A 24,632-nucleotide genomic window follows, 5' to 3' on the forward strand; every position below is an offset into this window, starting at 1 on the left:
TCCTTTTTTTTATCGTAAAGAAAAAGCTAACTTTTTGTTCAAAAGATGATGAAAGTGAAACTACTCATTCCGGTAAATAAATGGAAAATAATGGAATAAAATAGAATAAATTAATATTGATGGGATGTTTTAAAATAAATAAATGAAAATGAATAAAATGTAAGTAATCTTATTTGGAAGTAGCATAAAAGAAATGAAATTGAATCAATTTGACAATATTACTATTAAACTCCTATTTTAAAATAAATTTTTGAATATATAGGGGTATTTTGGGAGTTTTAGTAAAAAAATTTATTAAATCGAATTTCATTCCCTCTCATTCCTCCCAATTTCGGGAAAAATAAAAATTTGAGATTTTAAGGGAATAAAGAGGAATGAGTATTTCCTTCTACTCATTTCATTATCTCTCATTTAAACTCTCAAATAAGGGAATGAACTTTCTATTTCCTTCATTTAAACTCTCAAGCAAGGAATGAAGAGCATAAAATAATATTCTAAAATTATATTTTTCATTCCTTTCAATTCTACTTCATTCCCTCCTAAAAAACAAGAGCTTAAACTATGCACCATTAGCAGTGCGCTTTCTCATTTAAGCTAATATATTCACTATTTCTTTTCTTCTTTTCCCCGGTAAAGGTACAACTCACTATTATTTTTTTTTTTTTTTTGACTGAACAACTCATTAATTAATTAGCTTATTCTTTTCTTTTTCTTTTTTGAGAAGATATTCTTTTCTTAAACTATGCACCGTCAGCAGTGTGCTTACGATCTTTTAAGCCCTCTTTCTTTTCTTTTTTTCCCCTCCCTCTCTTATTTAAAGGTAAGGTTCTAGTTCCTTTCTTTTCTTTTTAGGTAATTAAAGAGTAAAGAAAAAGATAAATTCCTGTTCAATAGATGAAAAAGAGACCACCCTAACCACGTTTTATTCCTGTTGAAGCAGTTCATTACACATGGGAGATGCCTACTAACAAGAAGAGAAAAGCATAGAATGTTGCTAAATATTGTTGACACCGGTTGAAATACATCCCATGTTTATATTAGAACAAATATGATAATATGAAGTAAGTAGACATTTATTCTAATTGTAGTAGGTTAGTTATGTTATATTGGAGTCACTGCTTAATATAGAATTGTTGTCCATATGTATTACTTTTTCGTATTTTCTTGTTTTCAGCCCTTCTTTTAACGTCGTAGAAATGGATATTAGTTAACGATTTGTGCTGGTGCTACATAAAGTAGTACAACTTATGCTATAACTTGCTCATATGACAAGTTATGAGTGATAGAGAGATGTCCCCAAATGGATCTATTATCACAATTCTACCACTCACACCTCGCCTCAAGGGCGAGTTGTGACACATTGTGCTACTTTATGTGGCACCAACTTAACTTTTAGTTAACAAGTGTATAACCACCCTCATGCAATCATGTTGGGCGTGTTTTTCAATGGTGTATCCTGAGGTTTCAATTTTCTATGATGGGTTTTAACTGATTATCCTGGATTTGGTACTCAGAGTCCGATGTCGATGGTTAGGCCTCATTATATTTGGTAAATCTGATCAGACTAGATTATCCTTATAAGGTATTTGGTATCAAATAATATCATATTAGCTATATCAAAATCTAATAAATGAGATACATGTGTATAAAAATAATTACCCCACTAATAAACGAGAGACATGACTTGATAAGTAATTATTTTTGCACACATATCTCTCATTTATTAGATTTTGACATGAGTGATATGGTATCATTCGATAAAAATTACTTTTTATCTAACTGGACAATCAACCTTTTTTCATTTTTCTGAACTATGATATGACACCATTAACAATAGGTTGAATGAAAGTGTCACTCTCACAATCTGTGTATAGTATTACATGCATTCTATTTATATATTTGAGAGTAGGTCAAAATGGCCAAATACCACTATTTACCGAAATATATATATATATCAATCTACTACTATTTTGGAAATATGTATAGATGTACCACCATTTTTTAACTCGAGTTTTACTGTTTACCAAAATATATATATCAATCTACCATTGTTTCGAAAATATATAGAGATCTACCACTTTTTGAAACTCGAGTTTTTGAAACTTGAGTTTGCCGTATAACTCGAGTTCCATAAACTCGAGTTCTTTGAAAAAATCGCCTTCAAACTTAAGTACCTCAAAAGTGGTATATCCCTACATATTTTTGAAATAGTAGTAGATTGATATATTTCGATAAATAGTGCTATTGTGACATTTTCACCTTTGAGAGTACAATATATAGGATTTCGAAGTTGGAATAGATAATGATTATAGAAATTCAAAAATCCTTAAAAGCAAATTTAAAGTAACAATAATAATAAGGCTATTTCAATATCAATTATATCTCAATATAATCATATTCAACTTGGAACAAATTATATTTAAAATAATAACCGTGAGAATATTAGTGAGAATATCGTGAAATGCATTATTCAAAGTTTTACCGCTAATGTGAAATAATTCAGTCTTAAGAGCATCACATTGGAGGACAAACCTCTATATTAATTAGTTTTTTTTTTTTTTTCCTAAACTATGCACTGTTAGCATCATAGTTTTCAGATCTGGACTGGACCGGGAGGTCGGACAGTGAAAACCGAGAACCGGGATAAAAATCGGTTTTTTAAACATAAAGAACCGGACTTTTTGTTAATTCCGTGAACCGCTAAAACCGGGGTTGGACCGTACGAACCAGTGAGAACCGTGCGGTCCAACCCCTTAACAAAATTTAAAAAAAAAAAAAAAAAAAAAAACAACTTAACACAATTTTATTTTACTTAATTAAATTATCTATCTCTTACAATAAATACAAAAAATTATTATTAAAATCCTTCAAAGATATTCAACTTTACTTCAAAAATTAATCATAAATTTTAATGTTTTCATTGTTATTATTTTATTTTATTAACTTTCTTATTTAATTATTAAATATATGCTTAAAAATCATTAAATTTCCCTCACATATATAGATATATTGTCAATTTTGCTAGTTTTATAAATTTAATATCTATATTTAGTCTTTAATTAATTAATAAATTAATTATGACGTCATCACAGTTCGACCCCGATTTGATTTCGGTTCGACTTCAAAAATCTTGAACCTCTCCCTTTTACGGTTCAATGAACGGTTCGAATTTGAAAACTTTGGTTAGCATCACGAGTCGGTGTGCTTTCTCATTAATTAAGCTAGCATATTCCTTTATTTATTTATTTGGTAAAGACTAGAGAAAAAACTAAATTCTTGTTCAAAAGATGACAAAGAGACTACCCTAGCAGTTCGTTACACACGAACTGATCCGGGAGATGCCTATTAACAACAAGAAAAGCTTGGAATGTTACTAAACATTGTGATAATGGCCTAATAAATCCAATGATTAAGTTATATATATATATATGTGTGTGTGTGTGTGTGTGTGAGAGAGAGAGAGAGAGAGAGAGAGAGAGAGAGAGAGATTATGATTATAGTTGAAAGTAATTCTTGTTCAAAAGATGACAAAGAGTAATGGATATGTATTACTTAGAAGTGTACTCGATATCAGTGGCGGAGCCAGGATTTGACTCGAGGGGGGGCAAAATTTATATACACTATGCATGCATATTGAAACACACACATATTACATATATGTTGGATAGTTGTAAAGGATTTTTTTTTTTTTTTTTTGCATAAATAAGCCATCTTCTTAGATATATATATATATATATATATATATAGAGTAAAAATTCCATTTATAAATGAAAATATTTTTAGTAATTAAGTATGAACACCAAATACAACTAACGTAAGTTTGTGTTATTATATAATTATCTCAAAATTTTGGTTTATTATACAAAATTTTATGAAGTAGGATAATTATTACATAAAGAATTTTTTTTAGTAAGGATCCACATGGTGAAGTGGAGAATTGACACCAAGTCCCAGCCAAAGCTAGAGAAAGAGATGTAACTTTGAGATGGATATATTGTCAAACCAAATACAAACCTTCTTCTTACTAAAATTTAAAAGCCACCCAACTATTTTTTTTGCTGAGCCAGGGGGGGCAACTGCCCCCTCTCGACCCCCCCTGGCTCCGCCCCTGCTCGATATGTATTACTTTTTCGTATATTCTTGTTTTCAGTAAATGGATATTAGGTAATTAACGGGTATAACCACCCTCATTTTGGTCGTGTTTCTCAGTGGTGTATGCTGAGGTTTTCTACAATGGGGTTTAACCGATTTTCCTGGATTTGGTGCTCGATGCTTAGGCCTTTTATTTGTTATATATGGCTATTCTGATAGGGCAGGATTGTCCTTTTTGGTCAGTCTACATTGCGTATACCAAAAAAAAAAAAAAAAAATGACAATATCTTTGACGCTTGCCAATGTGGAAAGTTTGTCTTACTGGTTTTTATTTGAAATTAGACATTATTTTTTTACTTATCACTAAAAGTCTATCATTTTAACTGGTGTTTTTTTTTTTTTTTTTTTTTTTTTTTTTTTTTTTTTTTAATCTATAAACTTTCTCGCCTACAGCTTTTTGTTCAGTTTCTTGAACTGACATAACACAATTGCTCTTTTCACAGTTATTGCGTGCATGGTCATATCTCCCATATTTCCATGAAGAGTGAAATATGCACAATTGATGATACCATGTGTCCTTTCTCATTTAAGTTGACATTTCCCAAATCCTAATAAGCGAAATAATAATAATAATAATAATAATAAGAAGGCTAGTCCAATAATTATATCTCAATATTATCATATTCAATTTGGAACAAATTAAATTTAAAATTTTACCGTGAAGAATGTTTGTGAGAATTTTTTGTCATACATAACATGAAAGACATTACTTAAAGTTTTACCACTAATGTGAAATAATTCAAGTCTTATAGGCATCATCTTGGAGGACAAACCTCTACTTCATGTTAATTAGTCTTTTTGATAAATTAAGCTGGTATAGATTTTCTATAAAACATTAAAACTAGATTAGTCTAATATTTATATGGAATAATAATTCTTTTATCCTATTTTTTGTGTTTTACTTTATACTTTGCTAATTATAGTACGTATATAATGTGTTTAATTTTTTTTTTTTTTTATCATCTTTTTTAGCTTAAGTATGCCTTCTCTCAGTTTTCAAATTAGCAGCCATAAGAATGCGCATAACACGCACATATATATATATATATATATATATATGTACATATATAAAACCGAAGTTTTTGAAACTTCCACAATTTTTCACGTCATTATTATTTTAAAAAAAATTAAAAAAAATATTTTTATTTCCAAGTCCACGTCATCATTATTTTTAAATCATCATAATTATTATAAAAAAAAAAAAAAAAAATCAGCTAAAAAAACCTATTTCTATTTTCCACAACAATATCAAACCTGATACCCAAAATTTTTGTTCTCCTTCCCCAAAACCCAACCCTGAACGCCATTCCTCTTTGTTCTCTATTTCTCTCCCTCATCTCTCTTCTCTACCCTTTCAGCATCCTCTAATTTGTTTTTCAATCAAGCCCGATAAAACCCTAAACCTCTTCAAGAACTAACCACCACCGAGTCTCATCAATACAGTTTGCACACCTAGGCTAAGCCACAATATGTGTAAAGACATTCTCTCTTATTCGATACCCCAAAGTGAGTGTTGCCCCAAAATCTCCTGGTTCAATTTCTCAAGAACTCCTTGGTAAGTTCACCTTGAATCCTCAATCTTCCTCCTTTTTTGTTGTTGTTGTCCTAATCTATTTGCTTATAATTAATTTGTGGTTTTTGTTTCCATAGTTTCTGGACATTATTGAATTAGGACGAAATCAAGATGACTTTGAGGCTGAAGGATTGATTTGGGGTTTTTATGAGTTTTGGGATTTTGGGGTTCCTAATTAGTGTTTGCTGCAATTATAGATTTCAATTGCTAATATGTTTCCACTTTGTTCTTTTTTGTTTTTCCTAGGGGAACACCATAGAAGATCAAATTCTACCTAGGCTTTGTCTCTTGGCATTTTGAGGAATGGTTAGTGATGTTTTTAATTTAATTTAGAATTTCCTCCCTAACATGTTCTCTTTATTTATTTGTTAGTAGGAGTGAAATTGTGGTTATTGGGTCCAATTTAGCACTTTGGATTACTAATTTGTGTTTTTTTAATTCAAAGCTTCTGAATAAGGTTTTAAATATTTTTTGGGTTCTTTTTGTTGTTATCCATATAATTGTAGACAAGCCATGAGTCTTCCATGTTTGAAAGATTTAATCTTCATCAAAATATATGAACGCTAACAAAAATATTTTTAATTTTGCATTTCATAGGATTTAGTTTTCTATAATTTGGTTGGTTGGTTTTGATTTAATTTATTAGGTATCAAACCTGTGAATAATTCTGGAGAGCAAGCTTGATCAGCTTTGTGAAGGCTCTTTGTGTTCTAAACCTGCTTATTTGTTAGTTCTCAGTGCACCAATGAGCTCTAGCAAATCACACATCATCTCCTTGTAAGAGCAAAGTGGATGGTGAGGTCTTAGGTTTAAGATCCAGCCAATATATGTGTAACTTACTTATAAAAAAATGTAGGTTAGCTCAGTCCTTAGGCTTATCATAGCAATTTCTGTTGTAATTTTGTACAATATCAGCTCTGTTCCATTTCAATTCTTTTTATACATTGTATAGTTTCTTCTTATAGTGTTATAATTTTTTTAGTGATATGATTATGATTTAAAATGGTATGGACAGTTGCAAAGATATGTTTCATCCAAATTCCAAAAGGAGTAGCTATGCTAATTGTTACTCCCTATAAGATGCATTTAGATTTTATTTATGCTGCCACTTCCCCCATTGTTATATCACTGAATTATCCTCTAAACTTGTTATATTTATAAATGCTCTTGACCGATTTCTATCTTTGAAAGAGACCCGAATAATGGTAAGTGGCCTACTTTGCAAATCAAATTCTTTTTTAAGCTACTGGCTGAATTCCACATTGATGATAGAATATTGAAGGGTTGATTTGGAACCATTGTAATGTTTGAATAGTAGATCTACTAGGCAATACTACCAAAAAAGCATAATCAACCCAACTTAGAGTTATCTAATCTAGAAGAAACTTGAAAGTCTCAAATTTTGGAAGCCTTGAACTATTTAGAATTGGTTTTCAAAAGGATCTTGCTGTTAGCCATTTGCTGTTATTTTAATGACTTAATTTAGAAAAGATTGCATTAAATGACTTCATTTTAGGAGGTTTGGTTATTTTGGTGTTTTAGAAGGTGTAGAAGTGGTGGCAAAAGTTCTGTTTACATAATGTATATTTTTTACTATGAAATCTTTGTGAACATGTACTTTTTTTTTTTTTTTTGCCTCCTATCCATATGGCTGTGGCATGTTCTTTTTTATTTTAGGGTAATTCTATAGATTTCTTAGAGTAATGCAGGATTGAGGTTGTCTAATCTCGGCTTTTGAGTAAAATTTGATGGCCAAAATTGCACCATATTTGAGTAAAAAGATATATGTTGCAAGTAACAATGGCAAAATTGTTGATTGATGTGCAATTATTAAAATGTTGAATTTTGGTTAAGAGGTTGATATCAACCTAATTTTAGCATCTTTCATAATTTTAAGTGAATACATGTAAATTTGGTCAAATGTTAATTTTTATGCCTTATAGGACTTTGAGGAGTACATAAATTTGATTTTTGGAAGATGTTGGAAAAGTCAACATCAAGAGGGAGAGCAAAAAACTTTAGGTGGGTTCATTTTCTCATTTTACTTTACTTTTAATCTCCCAAATGTGCATACTCTAAATGTGGTACATCTATTTTGTTATTTGCCGATTACGTATCAAAAAATGTACAGGGTAGATTCTTCTTAAGAAATGCATCACAACAGCCACCCCTCTCTCTCTCAATAGTGGAAATAATGATTTCAAAAATTGCGTAAATTGGCATTATGTTGCCTTTTCAATCCCATTGAGGTCTAGCATCTTTGTTTACTGGCAATGTTAGAATTTAGATATATCTTGGATATCAAGAACGATTAATGTAATTTATGAAATATACTTGATTGAATGAGTATGGAATTAACTATATTTATGTAATTAATTGTATTGGTGTGTACTTTTATCAGTTATATATTTTCTAAATATGATCTCAAGCTCTTGGTTATCATGATATCTCATTGTATGTAATAGATTTTATTGGTTTGGTATATAATTTATACTATGATACTGAATTTTTTTTTTTTTTTTTTTTTTTTTTTTTTATATTAGAGAAGTTATTAATAGTTTTCTTGTACATCGCACGGGTTAGCAACTAATATTAATTAATTTGAAAATTTTTCTATTGAATAAGATATTTATTAGCACTAAAAAAAACATGACGGGCCTTTGCAATCTCGATCCACAAAACATGTGGTGCCAAGTTATCAAGCATGGAATAATTATCCAAATTCCACTTTTATTTTCCTTCTTTCTTTTTCTCTTTTTCTTTTTAATTCCCTCACACACACTCTCTCTCTCTTCTTTTTGTCTGTCTGTGTCTTTTTTTTTTTTTCCTGTGGCAACATCATAGGCCTCTGTTGATACTTGACAGTATAAAAATTGACAGACATTTCCGGTCTTGTGATCTCCATAACCATCTCTTTTGCGCGAAAGTAGAAATTTGTCCTCCAAGATGTCAATTATTAGTTCATTAACTCCTGGGGAACGTATATTATTTCTCAATTTCGAAAAAAGTTTATACAGAAAAATCAAGGCCACGCAGGTGAGTGGGATGAGGCTGTTAATCTCTATAGGGAAAATTTTGAATGGGCTCACGGGTGGCTGCTGATCAGGAAGCTAGGTGGAACGGTATTGCATTTTGCTGTATCCCACGGCCGAGATAAAATTGTTGAACAACTCGTAGAAATTTGTGAGAAAAAGGAGCACAAGGAGGTTCTAAAAATCAGAGACATGCAAGGGAATGTCCCTTTGCATTTGGCAGCATCAACAGGGAGTCTGAGGAAGTGTATCTGCATTGCTAAAGCTGATCCGTCATTGGGGAATGAACGCAACAAGGAGGGTGAGAGCCCTCTCTTCTCGGCTGCTATTCTTGGTAGAACCGAGATCTTCCTTTGCCTCCGTTCTATCTGTAAAAACGAACTACACAGTTCCTACTTTCGAAAAAACGGTGGTGAGACTATTTTACACTGTGCCATCAAGAGGAATTGTTGGGGTGAGCATTTTAATTTGTTCAAAGTCACTTCGCCTATCAAATAACTTATGAACTAATATTTAACTTTTAGGAAAAAATTTTGTCATCTTATGATATTAATTTTCACTCCCCAATAATTTGATATCAGATATCATATACCCAATAGTTGCTACATGTAATATTTTACATCATGAATAATCATATCTACTTGTGAGAAAATTTTAGGATTTATAGTATACTGGTGAAATTGGCTTCTAATTATTCATGGAAAGAAAAAAAAAAAGATTAAAAAAAAGGAAATTATCTGCTGATTGAATTCTGCTAAAGAATACCAATTTTAAACATTGTTGTTGACAGATTTGGCATATCAGCTACTTCTCCTAAACCATTCTAAAAAGAAAAAGCTACTTCTCCCAAACAGTGGACTTGCTACTTCCGTGGACGAGAAACTTGCTACTTTTGTGGACGAGAAAGGAAATACGCCTCTCCATTTCTTAGCAGATAAGCCTTCCGCCTTCAAAAGTGGTTGCCCCCTTGGATGGTGGAGCAGCATCATTTATTATTATAAGTATTATCATGGACAGTATTATTGTAAAAGATATTATATCCAAAACATTTTTACAATAATTTTATAATAAATCTTAGATGGTAAGTTTTTACTAGTTTTAATTTAAATTCATTATTGATATCATTTTTTTATCCACTAGTTGAAACTTGTCACTTATAATTTGATACGAAATTATTGTAAATGTGTTGTGGATGTCTCATTACTAAATTGTCAAGCTGCAAACATAAGATTTTGTTAGTTGTTGAAATCCAAGTTGTACATACATTATGAAAATTTACCAGTTTAGAGCCCAAATTACGGCTTATATCAAATTCAAACTAATTAATTATTTAAGCTCAATTGTTAATACGGTTGGCTGATTGATATATGCATATGAATACACAAACACAACAGAAAATTCCAAAACAATCATAAGCACTCAAACACCATAAAGTGTTTACGGGGAGAAAACTCAAAATCGGACAAAAAAATTCTCTGTGGCCTAAAGCACCAACCAATTCTATGTGTGTAAGGCTTGGGTCTCCTATGATTTGACAATTTGAGAGGGTGAAGATAGAGACTACAATGGGATTTTGTCCTAAGGAAAATGGGTAACTCTCTCACTCTTCAATCTAAGAATTGGGTGTTGTATCTTGTGAGATTAGAGGTTTATATATGAGAGAGATAATTGGATGGGTACAATAAAAATGGGAGTAACTGAATTCTCTCAAGTTCGCAATCTTGCTTTACCAAGGATCAGACGAGGGTCAGGCGAGATTGCTATAATTGTTTTTCAAAAATTGCAACTCACTTGACAGACTTGCCTATCCAAACTCGCTCAACTGAGATTTTCAATGCAGCAATTTCAAATCGAGCATTTCAACCTTTCAACTAGGACAATGTAGTCCACAAAAGTACAAAATACATAGAAATTAATAGCATGAAGATACGTAGAATTTTGACACAAAAGAAAGTACTTTTGAGTTTTGACAAAAAATATACCAACACATGAATCCTAACACAATACGTGAGATATTAATAATTACAATACCAAGGACACCAAATATTTCTCGAGATTAATGTACTTTTTTATTTTTCTATTTGTTAATAGACACTCATACACATCTCTTTCATCAAAGGATACTTTGATTTATATCTGTCGCACAACATAACTTGTCATTATCCTCTATTGTTATTTGGAAGGTACAGCGGTTGGTGTGCCCCAACAAATCGACCCCAGACAATTGATTGAAAGATGCAAAGAAAAAAAACACAACTTCATTCAATCGCTGTGGACTATGATTCGAGTTGGTAAGTGAAATGAATCCTTACATTGAGAACAACTTATCTTAAAGACACTGCAAATCTAATGATATTACACCAAATCAATAAATTATGGCAACTAAAGATTGTTTAGACCTACATCAGGGGAATGAAATTTTGTAAGACCATTTACAACTCTAGTTTTAGTAGATACATGAAATGAAGATTTCCGAATTTTGAACATTACCTTAAAATTAAAACGCCCCCTCTGATAATATAAGAAAGAAAAATATTGTTTCTCAAAAAAAAAAAAAAAAAACAACTTTTATACACAAATTTGAGTGCTACTTCAGAAAATATAATGGCTAAAATTTTAGCACATACACTGATACACGAGAATAAAAAATTAATAGGAAGTCCCTCTCAAACCCCCCACCACCCCCCCCCCCCCCTCTTTTTCTTCTTTTAAATTGATCTGTGCGTAACCAAGCAAGTTTCCTTATTTCTAGTGGTTATTATAGGAAACGTATGTGACAAAGGCAAGAAAGCAGATGAAGAGAATCCTGAAAGCTCAAATGTTAGTCCCAAATCAGGACATGAAGGTGAGGAATGCAATTGTATCAAGTGTGTTCTAATTCCTAAGGAATCTGTTGGAAATTGATGGTCTTCACACACTCACACTTCCAATCATTCTCAGACCACTCAATATATAGAAGAGATTCATGCTCACAAAACACACAAAGGGAGAGAGAGTGGAGAGGGAAGAGTAGGAGAACTCTTTAATACTTGTATTGCTCTCACTTCATTCTCGCTTTGAAATTCGTAGACGCATGGAGTATATATACTCAATATGAGACCCTAACTTTCCTTCTGTTTATTACATAACTCCAAAAAACTCTCACATGCATTTATTATATATATATAACATGAAATAATGAGGGAAGTATGTACTTCCCTCATTATTTCATGTAATATTTTTTAATTCTTATACTATTTCATTTCATAAATAAACAAGAGTTTCCTAACCTAAATTAAGTTTTATTGTTAACTTAAACTTAATTTCTAATCACTTCGAGTAAGGTACACAACAATGGTTATCAAGATCTTGATTCATATCTTATGATCTTAAAATCCTAATTAAGATCCACATCCTTAAAACATCTTGAATTTTTTTAGGATTTGTATTGAAGTGGGATCTGTGTGGGATCCCTAACTAGGTCTTAGGATCTAATAGAATCATGATGCCAAAGATCATGTGCTATAAAGAAAACATGAATATCTAAATTTAAAAAAAAAAAAAAAAAAAAAAAACCTTATTTTAGGCCTCCAAATGGAGCCCAAAGGCCCCAAATTGATTAAAAAAAGTAATAAATAGATCAACCAAGTGGGCCCAACCCAAATTGATAAAAAAATTAAATAAAATAAAAATAAAAAGCTCTAATTCTCATCTCACCCTAATCTAAACGATAAAATCACAAAAATAGAAGAGATGAGAAGAGACTAGAGAGTTGAATGCAAGTGTGAGAAGGATAAAGAAATTCATGCTATTAGTGATGAATTTGAGTTTGATAATGCCAATGAAAATGAAGTGAATGAACCTCCAAATACAACATTAAGAGATTTTGATGTTTATACAATGGATAATTTGGGCAATGTGGCCACTAACAATGATGAGAATATTGTTTATAATGATCAACCCTACTTTAAGGAACCCAATCAAGATAACCAAAATTTTTGTCTTGATGATTGAGTGTGTTTGTGGTATTGTTTGAAATATCGTTATTTGCTTTGTGTTGTTTATGTGAGATGATATGTATGTTCGTGGTATTAAAACTTAGAACTTGGTATTTGTAAGTTGTAACTTTAAACTTTATTTATGTATTTTTAATTTGGTGTACTTTGCCTTTTATTAGTAATTTGTATTAAAAAAAGACTACTTGTGTTCAATGTTTATTTAACATATATTATGAATTATAATTATAAGTATTTTTTAATATATATTTTTTAATTGGAAAGTAGGATCTAATGATCATTGTGCCAATCCTATGATCCGATCCCCAAACCCTCTCACTAATCCTGTGTAGGGTCTCAATCCTGATGTAGCATATAGAAGATATCATACTACTCCACATGCAACCATAACTTCATGTATTTTAAATAACTCCAAAAAAACTCTCACATAGGCACATGAATTAATTATATAAATTTTGATAAATTACTCATTATCTCAAAAGTTTAAACTATTAGAAAATTGTGAATTTAATCACTTAATTGTAATTTTAACACTTTCTCTCACGTGTGGACCTAAACTCACTTTCCCTTAGTAAGTGGTGTCTAACATATGGGATTTTTAATATTTTTAAATGCGAGGGAGAGTAAAGATAGAGATCAAAGTCAAGATTTCCTGCTCTGATATTATGATAAATTGTCAATTGTTTCAAAAACTTAGTGTGGGGCCCAAGAAATTGAGGCCCTGACCCATTTTTGCATTGGGGCCCAAGGCCCGAGCCGAGGAGGGGTATAGCCGAGGACGTGTAATAAAAGTCCAAGTAGTCTTAAGACATAGCCGAGGATAATTCTGTTCTCGGCATATCCGAGGTCCCCCTGAAAGAAAGGGCAAGAACGGTATAGGAACCGTTTTGGGAAAAACCTAAAATATCTATGTCAATAGAGAAGGGGACGCTGGATAGTATAACGACCAAGGACAAAGGGAAAGCTGTCATTACTGCCATTGAATACTCTGCACCTGACAGAGCCATGCTCTTCAACTTTTACAACCACTCACAACCACTTTGGGTATGGGCTGATGGGACAAGTATCAGTCCTGAAAAGTCGATCCTACACGTGGACGTAGGATAAGGAATACAAACTAATATAAAAGGAGAAACAAGCAATCCGGAAAAGGGGCTGGGAAAAAATGCCAAGAACCAGAGCCTCCCAGACCGCCTCAAGGAGAAAGACTCCTCGAGCAAACACGGTTTAATTCTGTATAAACACCTCGACTAACCACTGTCCGGTGACCAAGGCCTAGTCTTTCAAACCCACGCTCTACAAATGATATTGTTTGGGCCTTTTTACGTGCGAACCCAGTATCATTTTGGGACGTTACAAATTGAGTCCTTACAATTGGCGTCGTCTGTGGGGAAGGCTTATGTGTTGGCACAGGCGGTGGGTTGAGACAGTCCCCCCGTCATTTCCAACAGCCGGTTGTAGTGTTCTAACGTAAAGTTCCACTAGGGGTTACGTTTCTTCACTAGGGGCTACGCTTCGTGGTGTCAGCAACACGGATGGTTCTAGGGGCTTGGCCGAGGAGCTAATCCCCCTAAACCAAGGCCCCACGCCACAGCCGAGGGGTTAATTCCCCCAACTTCTTAAAAAACTAAGTTTTGGACAGAACCAAGGTATTGCATGGTCCTCAAACTCAAACCTATGGGGAAACCAACTACTTAAAAAGCTAAGTTTTGGACAGAACCAAGGTATTGCATGGTCCTCGGACTCAAACCTATGGGGAAACCAACTACTTAAAAAGCTAAGTTTCGGACAGAACCAAGGTATTGTATGGTCCTCGGACTCAAACCTATGGGGAAACCAACTACTTAAAAGGCTAGGTTTTGGACAGAACCAAGGTATTGCATGGTCCTCGGACTCAAACCTATGGGGAAACCAATTACTTAAAAAGCTAAGTTTTGGACAGAACCAAGGTATTGCATGGTCCTCGGACTTAAACCTATGGGGAAACCAACTACTTAAAAAGCTAAGATTTGGACAGAACCAAGGTATTGCATGGTCCTCGGACGCAAACCTATGGGGAAACCAACTACTTAAAAAGCTAAATTTTGGACAGAACCAAGGTATTGCATGGTCCTCGGACTCAAACCTATGGGGAAACCAACTATTTAAAAAGTTGAGTTTTGACAGAACCAAGGTATTGCAGGGTCCTCGGATTCAAACCTATGGAAAAATCAACCATTTAAGGAGAATTCTAAGTCGCTCAGTCCTCGGACCAAATACCAGAGAAGACTAAGGCTATGGAGGTCATTAGGAAGATGGCGAAACGCCTTATTACTCAACGACCCGCAAGGGCTGTTCATTTTGGGTTACATATTCTCGGATGATTACTTCCTACCCAGCACCGAGCATTCAGCCATCATCTCGTTCAGTCTGGAGTATACAACGCTTCTTCAGGTCGTTCTTATTGTGCAAGATAGCTTCAATAAGTTCATAATAGCATCTTTTATAAGGGTTTCGGCCCTAAGTATCGTTTTCTCAAGTCGGCATTATTATGCCGAGCAGCTCTAATAAGTTCGTAATAACATCTTTTTTCTCTTAGTAAGGGTTTCGACCCTAAGTATCATTTGTTCAAATCGGCATTATAGTGCTGGATAGTTTCAATAAGCGCAGAATAAGGTCTTTTTATTAACAGGGATTTCGTCCCTAAGCATCGTTCAGAGTATAAAAATGAAAAGAAATCATACGGTAGTATGTCCATTCACGGCATAACCATTGCAGAAAAGAAAGAATGCATAGAATGAAACAATGGCAACTTTTATTAATGTAAAGAAATAGTACAGCGTACAATGAAGGGCTTAAACAAGCCTATATAGGAAACAAGTTACAAAAATAAGAATAAAAAAAAAATACAACAAAATAAACAACAAAAAGAAGTCTTTCTAAATTCTGTTCTAGTAGCTACCATATTGAGAGGAGGACCCCTTTTGTTGGAAGAGGAGAAGAAGAGGAAGAAGTAAAAGCACCAGGATGGATCTGGTAATGAGAAAGAAGAAAAAGGGGAAGCAAAAGGAGGCACTAGTGAAGGAACAGAGGAGGAAGCAGGGATACTTAGTCCCTGCATCAGCCCTGACTCCTAACACGCTGGTGCCATATTAGCTATGCTCATAAGAGAGCGGCTGGTACTGATAATGGGTAACCCCAGCTCAATCGCACCAAAAGCTTGGTGCGACTAGCACCTACTTCGGATTTTGGCTGAAGGAGGATGGGAAGCATCTTGAGTCTCTACCAACCCTGCCTTGACCGAGCCATCTTAAGTTTCAGAGGGACATAACACTTCTGAGAAGGATGTGATTTTTTCATCCCCGCTTCTACTTCAAATGTGTCGCACTATAAGATTTGGCTATGCTGATAGAGAAGACTTTGAGCACAACTTGAGGTTTAAGACTTTAGAAAGGTCAAAGAGTCTGTACGCGAAGGGAATACCCTCTCGTCTGGCTTCTTATATGGAAGGTAAATTCAATGGCATTTAATCCGTATAGATTTCCAAAAAGATCTGCAAATGAGGTAGCGTCTGTTCAACTCCCCAATGTCATCTATAACCGTCAGATTTGATCGGTCTTGTAGTGTAAATCTATTAAAGGTGCGCCTCGTACACTGAAACGGCAGGAACGCCCCGTGTGAAAATCTAGACGAATGTCTCGTAACCCAACGCATTTACTAAATAGACGAAGGGACACCAACACTAATGAAGGTTAGAGCTAAACGGACTGTAATAAAGGCTTGGCATCATCAAAACCCTCCTCTCCGACTGAGAGGTCGGACAGCAGAATTTTGAGGGGCTATTGTGGGGCCCAAGAAATTGAGGCCCTGGCCCATTTTTGCATTGGGGCCCAAGGCCCGAGCCGAGGAAGGGTATAGCCGAGGACGTGTAATAAAAGTCCAAGTAGTCTTGAGACATAGCCGAGGATAATTCTGTCTTCGGCATATCCGAGGTCCCCCTGAAAGAAATGGCAAGAACGGTATAGGAACCGTTTTGGAAAAAACCTAAAATATCTATGTTAATAGAGAAGGGGACGCTGGATAGTATAACGACCAAGGACAAAGGGAAAGCTGTCATTACTGTCATTGAATACTCTGCACCTGACAGAGCCATGTTCTTCAACTTTTACAACCGCCCCCAACCACTTTGGGTATGGGCTGATGGGACAAGTATCAGTCCTGGAAAGTCGATCCTACACGTGGACGTAGGATAAGGAATACAGATTAATATAAAAGGAGAAACAAGCAATCCGGAAAAGGGGCTGGGAAAAAAGGCCAAGAACCAGAGCCTCTCAGACCGCCTCAAGGAGAAAGACTTCTCGAGCGAACACGGTTTAATTCTGTATAAACACCTCGACTAACCACTGTCCGGTGACCAAGGCCTAGCCTTTCAAACCCACGCTCTACAAATGATATTGTTTGGACCTTTTTACGTGCGAACCCAGTATCATTTTGGGTCGTTACAAATTGAGTCCTTACACTTAGTTATTAGAAAATTGTGAGTTTAATCACTTAATTATAATTCCAACAAACTTCCCTTGTTATTTCATGTATTAGGAAATCTAATGATTCTCAAAACTGGAAAACAAAAAAAAATCCAGAAAATCTAAAGTACAAATACAAAGTACTATACCTAATTTTTATACTTTAGCTTATTTGCTTAATTTTTTTTTAAAAAAATATATATATATATATTTATATTATATTATATTATATATATATATATATATAATACTCCGTATAAAATAAGTAAATAAAAACTTCGGTTTTTAAGGTACAACTATATTTTAACAAATTTTCAGCAAAACAACAGCATCCACATAGAAGCTAAATCTACTAATAAATCTTATTATTTGCACATTATAATGATCTGGTTTTATTTTGTGAAGGATCCCAAGCCAAAAGTGAAGATCAAAAGCATTATTGGTTTTGGAAATATTGTTGCGCCCCCATTATGATTATCAAATTTGTTTGCAGAACAACAGTGTACATTCTGGGATTTGGTACGCATTCTTTTTACTTTTTATACTTGCCGTATTTTCTGTTTCTCCATTTTTTTTCTCTCTCAAAAAAAAAAAAAAAAAAAAAAAATTCACGTGTATACTTTTCATTCACACTATTGAGTGCACAAGAAGTAACCACTGTAAATATGTTCATGTAACTATGTGTACATTTATATTTTTACCTGTTCATAATATAGTATTCTCTTGTATGATTCTGAGGATCAGAGGAGATAAAGAAGATAAAAAAGACGCACATGTTGTCGGTTGAGATCATGAAACTTATTATGAAACCTGTAAAAGTAGAACAGTACTCCGAGAGAGGGAGAAACCCTTTACTAAGTGAATATGAAAATGATTTCAATATTCTAGATATTCCTGATCGTGACTTGGACTGTAGCTTACGACCTTCAGTAGAAATTTGGAAGAATTCACAGCCACAGGTAAATGAAGAGACATCCATCTTGTCTGCGGCAAAAAATGGTATCATAGAAATGGTTGAGAAAATACTAGATAAGTATCCGATGGCTATCCACGACGAAACAAGGAAAGGGAAAAAAATATAGTACTGTTGGCAGCGGAGTACAGAAAAACACAAGTATATGAGCTATTCCGCAAGGGCAAATTTCAGAAACAAAGCTTGTTTCAAAAACTGGATAACGAAGGGAATAGTGCATTGCACCTTGCAGCCACACCAAGTGAGCAGAAGTCTGGACTAATTCCTGGGGCTGCATTGCAAATGCAATGGGAGATCAAGTGGTATGAGGTATGAACCAAAGAGTACCAAATCTTTTTCTTTTATATTTTTTTTTGATAAATAATCAATATTATAATCAAAGAAACAAAGATACAAACACCAAGTCACCAATCCACGGCCGAAACCTGCTAGGCTGCTACTCATGCATCACAGGGACCACACCACCCTAACAACATACTATGCCTTGTTCTACTAGTAAAGGAACATTAAAAATAAAATAAAAATCAAGACTCTCCAGTTTGTTTCAACAGCTTACATAGAATTTCACTATCATGACCCTATTTAACCAGCCCATATCAATTCCCACCAGTCACCCTAATTTCATTCCAAGTAAAGGAGATTTCAAAATCAACCGCTGGAAAAAGATTTCAACAGATGAGTAATCTAAAGATTTCAACAGATAAGAGTAATCTGTGATAACCCAGCTTGGAAATTCGCTATTATCTTGCTAGAAGGCTATGCCAAGAATCCTGTTTTAGAATACTGGAAACTTTAGCATTCAAATCACTTTCAGCATTAAATATTAACCTGGGACAAACTTGGGCAATAATGCACATTTTGGTTGTTTTAGGTCCTGGCTTTAGATATAAAGATTCTAGATCAAATGTTCAAATTCACAACCTTAGATACAATGAAAGAACAATCATTCCTCTTTTATATTTTTTAAATTTCACACATTATTTATGTCGCAAAATAAATGCATATATTGTAAATTTGGAACTTTATATAATCTCTATTTTTTTTTTTATAAAAAAAAAAAAAAATCAAATTGAATAAGATTCTTGTTACAAGACTACAAGTTATATCACTTTTATCCTCCAATATAAAGTAAATGAGATTTTTAAAAAACCACTACAATTTTATCTTTCATTTTAATAGTAGTTATATCATTTCAAACCCACAAACATAAATTAGGATCGTAGGAGTTTTTTTATTTTTTATTTTTTTTATTTTTTAAATCAAATTGAATAAGATTCTTGTTACAAGTTATATCACTTTTATCCTCCAATATAAAGTAAATGAGATTTTTAAAAAACCACTACATTTTTATCTTTCATTTTAATAGTAGTTATATCATTTCAAACCCACAAACATAAATCAGGATCGTAGGAGAACTCTATTGGACTTGAATTCATAACCTTTTTAATGATCCTATGGTCTACTAGTGTCTATATTAGGGGAATAGTTTTGAATTCGAACATTGAATCCAGTCAACAATTGGTGGGAAAGCGGGAAGGTGTTTGAAATTTCGGTGTGCTACCACTTGTATAGCCCGAGAAGCCCAAAAAAAAAATATGTAAATTCTTTTTTTATTTTCTTAATGAAATTCCAAAATCCTAATAACCATTCTTCTTCTTTTTTGTTGTTGTTGTCGTCCTTGTTTTCTTTGGTATTAATGAATACAGCATATAAAGAACTCCTTGCCACCAGGCTTCCTTCATCTCTTAAACAACGAGGGCAAAAGCTCAGGGGAGATCTTCAAGGAAAATCATAAGGATCTTGTCGAAAAGGGCGGGAAGTGGCTAAGCAGCACATCGAAAGCATGCTCAGTTGTAGCAGGTCTCTTTGTCACAGTTGCCTTTAACATGTCAACCACTGTGCCTGGTGGTGTGAATCAAGAAGGCACTCCTAACCTCGAAAACCAGATACCATTTTATATTTTCGCCACCTCATCCTATGTCTCCTTCTATTCTTCACTATTAGCGCTGATCATGTTCCTTGCAATCCTCACCTCCGGGTACAAAGAAAGCAGTTTTCGTAGTACCCTACCAATCAAGCTTTTGTTGGGTTTAACAGCATTCTACGTGTCTATAGTATCTACCTCCATATCTTTTTCTGCAGGACATTTCTTCATCGTTAAAGATAAAATGAAATATGCAGCTTTTCCGGTATATTCTGGGGTATTGCTGCTGTTAATATTCTTTGTTATAGCAGGGTTTCCGTTGTACTTTCATTTGACATGGGCTATCTTCAAGAAGGTGCCACATCATCACTACAGGATAACTCGGGCTGGTTTTCATCTTAAACATTAAGTAATATATTCCTTCCAAGCTTATTCAAGAGTCAAGACCCTAATGAGTCAAATTTAATATTGATAAAGTCATTTATTCATTTCCTATGTTGATCAACTTGTATCGTGTGATCTATTGAGTATTAAGTTCTTAATTAATAACAAGATGTTCTGCAATTGCCAAAGGTGTTAAAAGTACTAGAATTTTATAATTGGGAGTCTCAATTTTGTCTAGAGCCATCATGACCGCCTACTCTTGCATTACTTTTTACCTTACAAATAGCACCCTCAACACTTTGCAACAGCAGTGGTATAACTTCTTGTACCCAAAACCAGTGGCGGAGCCACGTTGGGACTGAGGGGGGCCTTGGGCCCCCCAAAATTTTTGAAAAAAAATGGTTGATATACAATCTATAAGTCATCCAAATCAAATTTGAAAAATTTTAAGCAATAGATATGTAAGAACCAAACATTCACAAACTTACAATAAACATACAGATATTTCAACAATTATCTCACAAAATAAAATGAGAAAAAAAAAAAAAGGGTTTCTAGCTTTCATCCATCGCCGCAAGTCCGCTAGAATCTCATTCCAACGTACCTAAAGCAATAGAGCAACATATGCATGATGCAATGGTGGCAACCATCACTACAAGAAAATGTATTTTTAGTGACGAAAAAATTCGTCACTAAAAGTGAAAGTTCAAAAACGTATATAAACACCCTTGAACGTTTAGACCCCCAAATTACAACTTAACCAATTCAAGCAATATGTCAAACAACTAGTGTGCGGAAACTTAACATAAGCTATAATATGGAATTGGTAAAAACTATCTAAGCCGAAACAAAACACAATCCACAGCAAATAATAAAAAGGCAAAGATAGAGAGGAAGGAAGATGCAAACACAAAGACAACACGCGATGTGTTATCGAAGAGGAAACTGAAGCCCTCGGCGTAAAACCTCTCCGCCGCCCTCCAAGCGGTAAACAATCCACTAGAAAATACAGTTAAGATACATGGACAACAATAGACCCTCCAAGCCTAATCTACCCAGTGCACCTAAGCCCTCCAAGCTTCTTGCTCCAACGAGGTTGCGCCGAATCTTTTTCTTTTCTAGCTTCCCGGATTCCGCTACTAGACCGTAGCATCAACCAATGAAGATTAGTTCCTTCCTAACTGCTTCCCAAAAATCCAAACAGCTGTCTCACAGTGATGATGATGGTGAGAACCAGGTTTGGTATAAAGCCTCTCAAGGATTTGACAATGGAGAGGAAGAGAGTTGAGGAATTTGAAGAGACTCTAATGTATAGATTGTGGGTGAATCAATCTTGTTTTTCTTTAGGGTTTCTCTCTCAAAATTCTCTCTGGAAGCTCTCTTACAATCGTGAGTAAAAGGGGTATTTATACTGGAGTGGGAGAGGAATGTGAAACGTCAGGTTTTACAAAACAGGGGTGGCTCGCGGCTTGACCTCGCGGCTTGACTAAGTCGCGAGATCCAGTCGCGAGATAACCGTATGGCCAGTTGTCCTATTTTGTCCTGTAGTGCTCCAGCTTGCATGACTGTTCACCTTCCAACATGCTTGGCACGTGTGCTGCGTCTGGCGGCTTGAAGCCGCGAGTCACCCGCGAGGCCCAGCCGCGAGTCTCTATTTTCTTGCACACTCTTGAGCAATCTTCACTCTATCTCACTCACTACCCTTACATCAAGCCCACCTAAATACAGGGTTACTAAATGCTGAATTACAAGCAAATTTGGCACGGACTAAATCCAATTAGATGGTTGAATAAATTCAACCTTACAATCTCCCCATTTGGCTATTCCGTGACAAAACCCTAAAACAGACTCTAAACTTAACATGTGAGTTGGGAACAGTTGAACAAAACTCACTCACACCTAACTCTAGAAACTGTGAAGCACTTGAATCATATGAACATAATACTCTTGAAACACAACAATACACCATGATCATTGTAAGCAGAAAATTATAAAATGCACATGAAACAAGCAATATGTGATCAAGCAAAGATGGAGTTAAGAAACATACCATGGCTTGATCAACCAAGTAAACACCACAACGTAGTGATCACAGTGCTCATTCACACTTGGAATGAACACAAGGCATACAAGTTAACAAGCACAAGGCAAGATACTTGCATGCTCAACACTCAACCAATGCATAATACACAAGGTATATGCATCTAGGAACAATCCTTCAAGGGCACAAGAGTGACAGTACATAAATCAAAATGCAAGACATTTAGATTAAAGTACTGATTTCAACATAGCATAAAGGCTGCAATAAGCAAGGTACATACCATAAAGCCTACAAACTATGCATAAAACATTAACCCTAAAAGCTTACAAAAGCACATGGGTACAAAACACCATATAACAGTTTACAAAACACAATATATCAACTTAAACTGAAAACTTAAACTGAAGAAGAATGTAAAGACACTCCCCCTTAGGTAATATCCTCCCCCTCTGATCATGCCTATCACTCCCCCTTTTTGTCATGGAATAGGCTATTCATCCTCTTCCAGCTTTCTCTGAATTTAATCCAATTGAGTTTGAAGAGAGGTAAACTTCATATCCCATCGAGTGCTGTGATGGTGTAGAGAAACTGTGAGGCCAGACATCTTTGTATTCAACTCGTGGACAGAGGATACAATGCGATCAAGTTTCTCATCTAGGGAGAGAGTGCTGAAATGAGAGCCACTGTGAGATGTAGAAGTTTATGGTTTGGCTCTCTTCCGACTATGTCCAATGCTTGCATTGAATGTACGCATGTTGATTGGACTTGGTTTTGAGATAGGAGATTCATCTGCCGTTGGATAAATTCCCTTGAGTTTCAAGATCCGTGAAATGAGACTGCAGAAAGGAATGCATATCCGAGACTCAGTTCGAAGAACTGTTTTGCACAGAACATGAAAGATATGAGCACAGATGTCTATTTCCACATCAGAGATTAGATCATGAAGAAACAAAGCACGTCCGAGGTTCATATACCCAGTGCTTGATAAAGGGTACAAATTGTGAAACATCACAATTGTAAGCACTCTCAGTTTTGGAGAAAGAGAGGAAACACTGATGGATTTTCCATTGGGTGAGAACTCCAAGTCTTGACCAAGACTTTCTTTGAGAAGCTCCTCATCAGGACAGAGATCATCATAAACCGGTGAATGTCGGAAAATTGGTCTGTTAATGTGAAGGATTTCTGCCAGATATGCAGGAGAGACAGAAAAGCTCTTTTTCCGAACCCAGCACTTAAGTTCATCTTCTTCCACAATTGCGTTAGCATAAAATTCTTTTACCAAATCTTCATACGCGTCATCCAGATCAGAGAGAAGGTAATTCCAGTCCTTGTGAGCAAACCATTTCGGAATGTCAGTGTCATGAAGTGAGGACTGATCCACAGTTCTTTCTAGTAATGGTGTGGCATGTAGAAAGTAATTCTCATAAGACTGATAGGCTGCATATGATCTGAACTTGTTGGGATCGAATCTCTTTGATGAAGAGCGAGTCCCTTTTGTTTGAGGTGGGTAATCATCAACATCAATTACAGGTTCCTTCCCTTTGGAACTACCTCCCTTCACAGCAGCTTTCTTGAATGGTGACATGACTAGTCTGTATTATGAACAAGGGAAATGGCAGAACACAATCCAACAGGCTTTATTAGTAGTGGGTTAGTGGAAATTTAGGAATAATGAAGAAACCCTAATAGCTGGATGAAAATGACCAGAAAATAGCAATAAGGGACACAAATGGCCCAAATTGAACTACACAGTAGAGAGGGTCAAAATAAAATCACACAATCAGCTAAAAAAGAACCCACATTCAACACAGGATCATTTTGAAACAACACATCAACAGCAGATCAGACAAGACGACAAACCAACAAATAGCAAACCCTAGCTAAGCACATGATGAAGATCAAAACCAACAATTTAAAATAGCTCAAAACAGAAACAAAAGCTTCCATAAGCTAAGCATGGACAAAGAGTAATAGCTGAGCTAAAAACCCATCTCAAAATCACAAACAAATGCGAATAATTCAGAGGGAAAACCATAACAACAAGTAGAATAGAGTT

At 34.7% G+C, this 24,632-nt stretch overlaps 1 protein-coding gene across 1 annotated transcript; it reads left to right on the forward strand.

Moving 5' to 3' along the window:
* Positions 1 to 8,775: 8,775 nt before the first annotated feature.
* Positions 8,776 to 20,560, forward strand: LOC115970676 (ankyrin repeat-containing protein ITN1-like). The gene is made up of 5 exons (XM_031090268.1): positions 8,776 to 9,211; positions 9,548 to 9,712; positions 18,143 to 18,213; positions 18,402 to 18,536; positions 19,934 to 20,560. Exons 1-5 carry the CDS (start codon positions 8,950 to 8,952, stop codon positions 20,558 to 20,560), a joined length of 1,260 nt encoding a protein of 419 aa, XP_030946128.1. The 5' UTR covers positions 8,776 to 8,949.
* Positions 20,561 to 24,632: the final 4,072 nt, after the last annotated feature.

This window comes from Quercus lobata, chromosome 12 (genome assembly GCF_001633185.2).
Source record: "Quercus lobata isolate SW786 chromosome 12, ValleyOak3.0 Primary Assembly, whole genome shotgun sequence".
Lineage (NCBI taxonomy): Eukaryota > Viridiplantae > Streptophyta > Magnoliopsida > Fagales > Fagaceae > Quercus > Quercus lobata.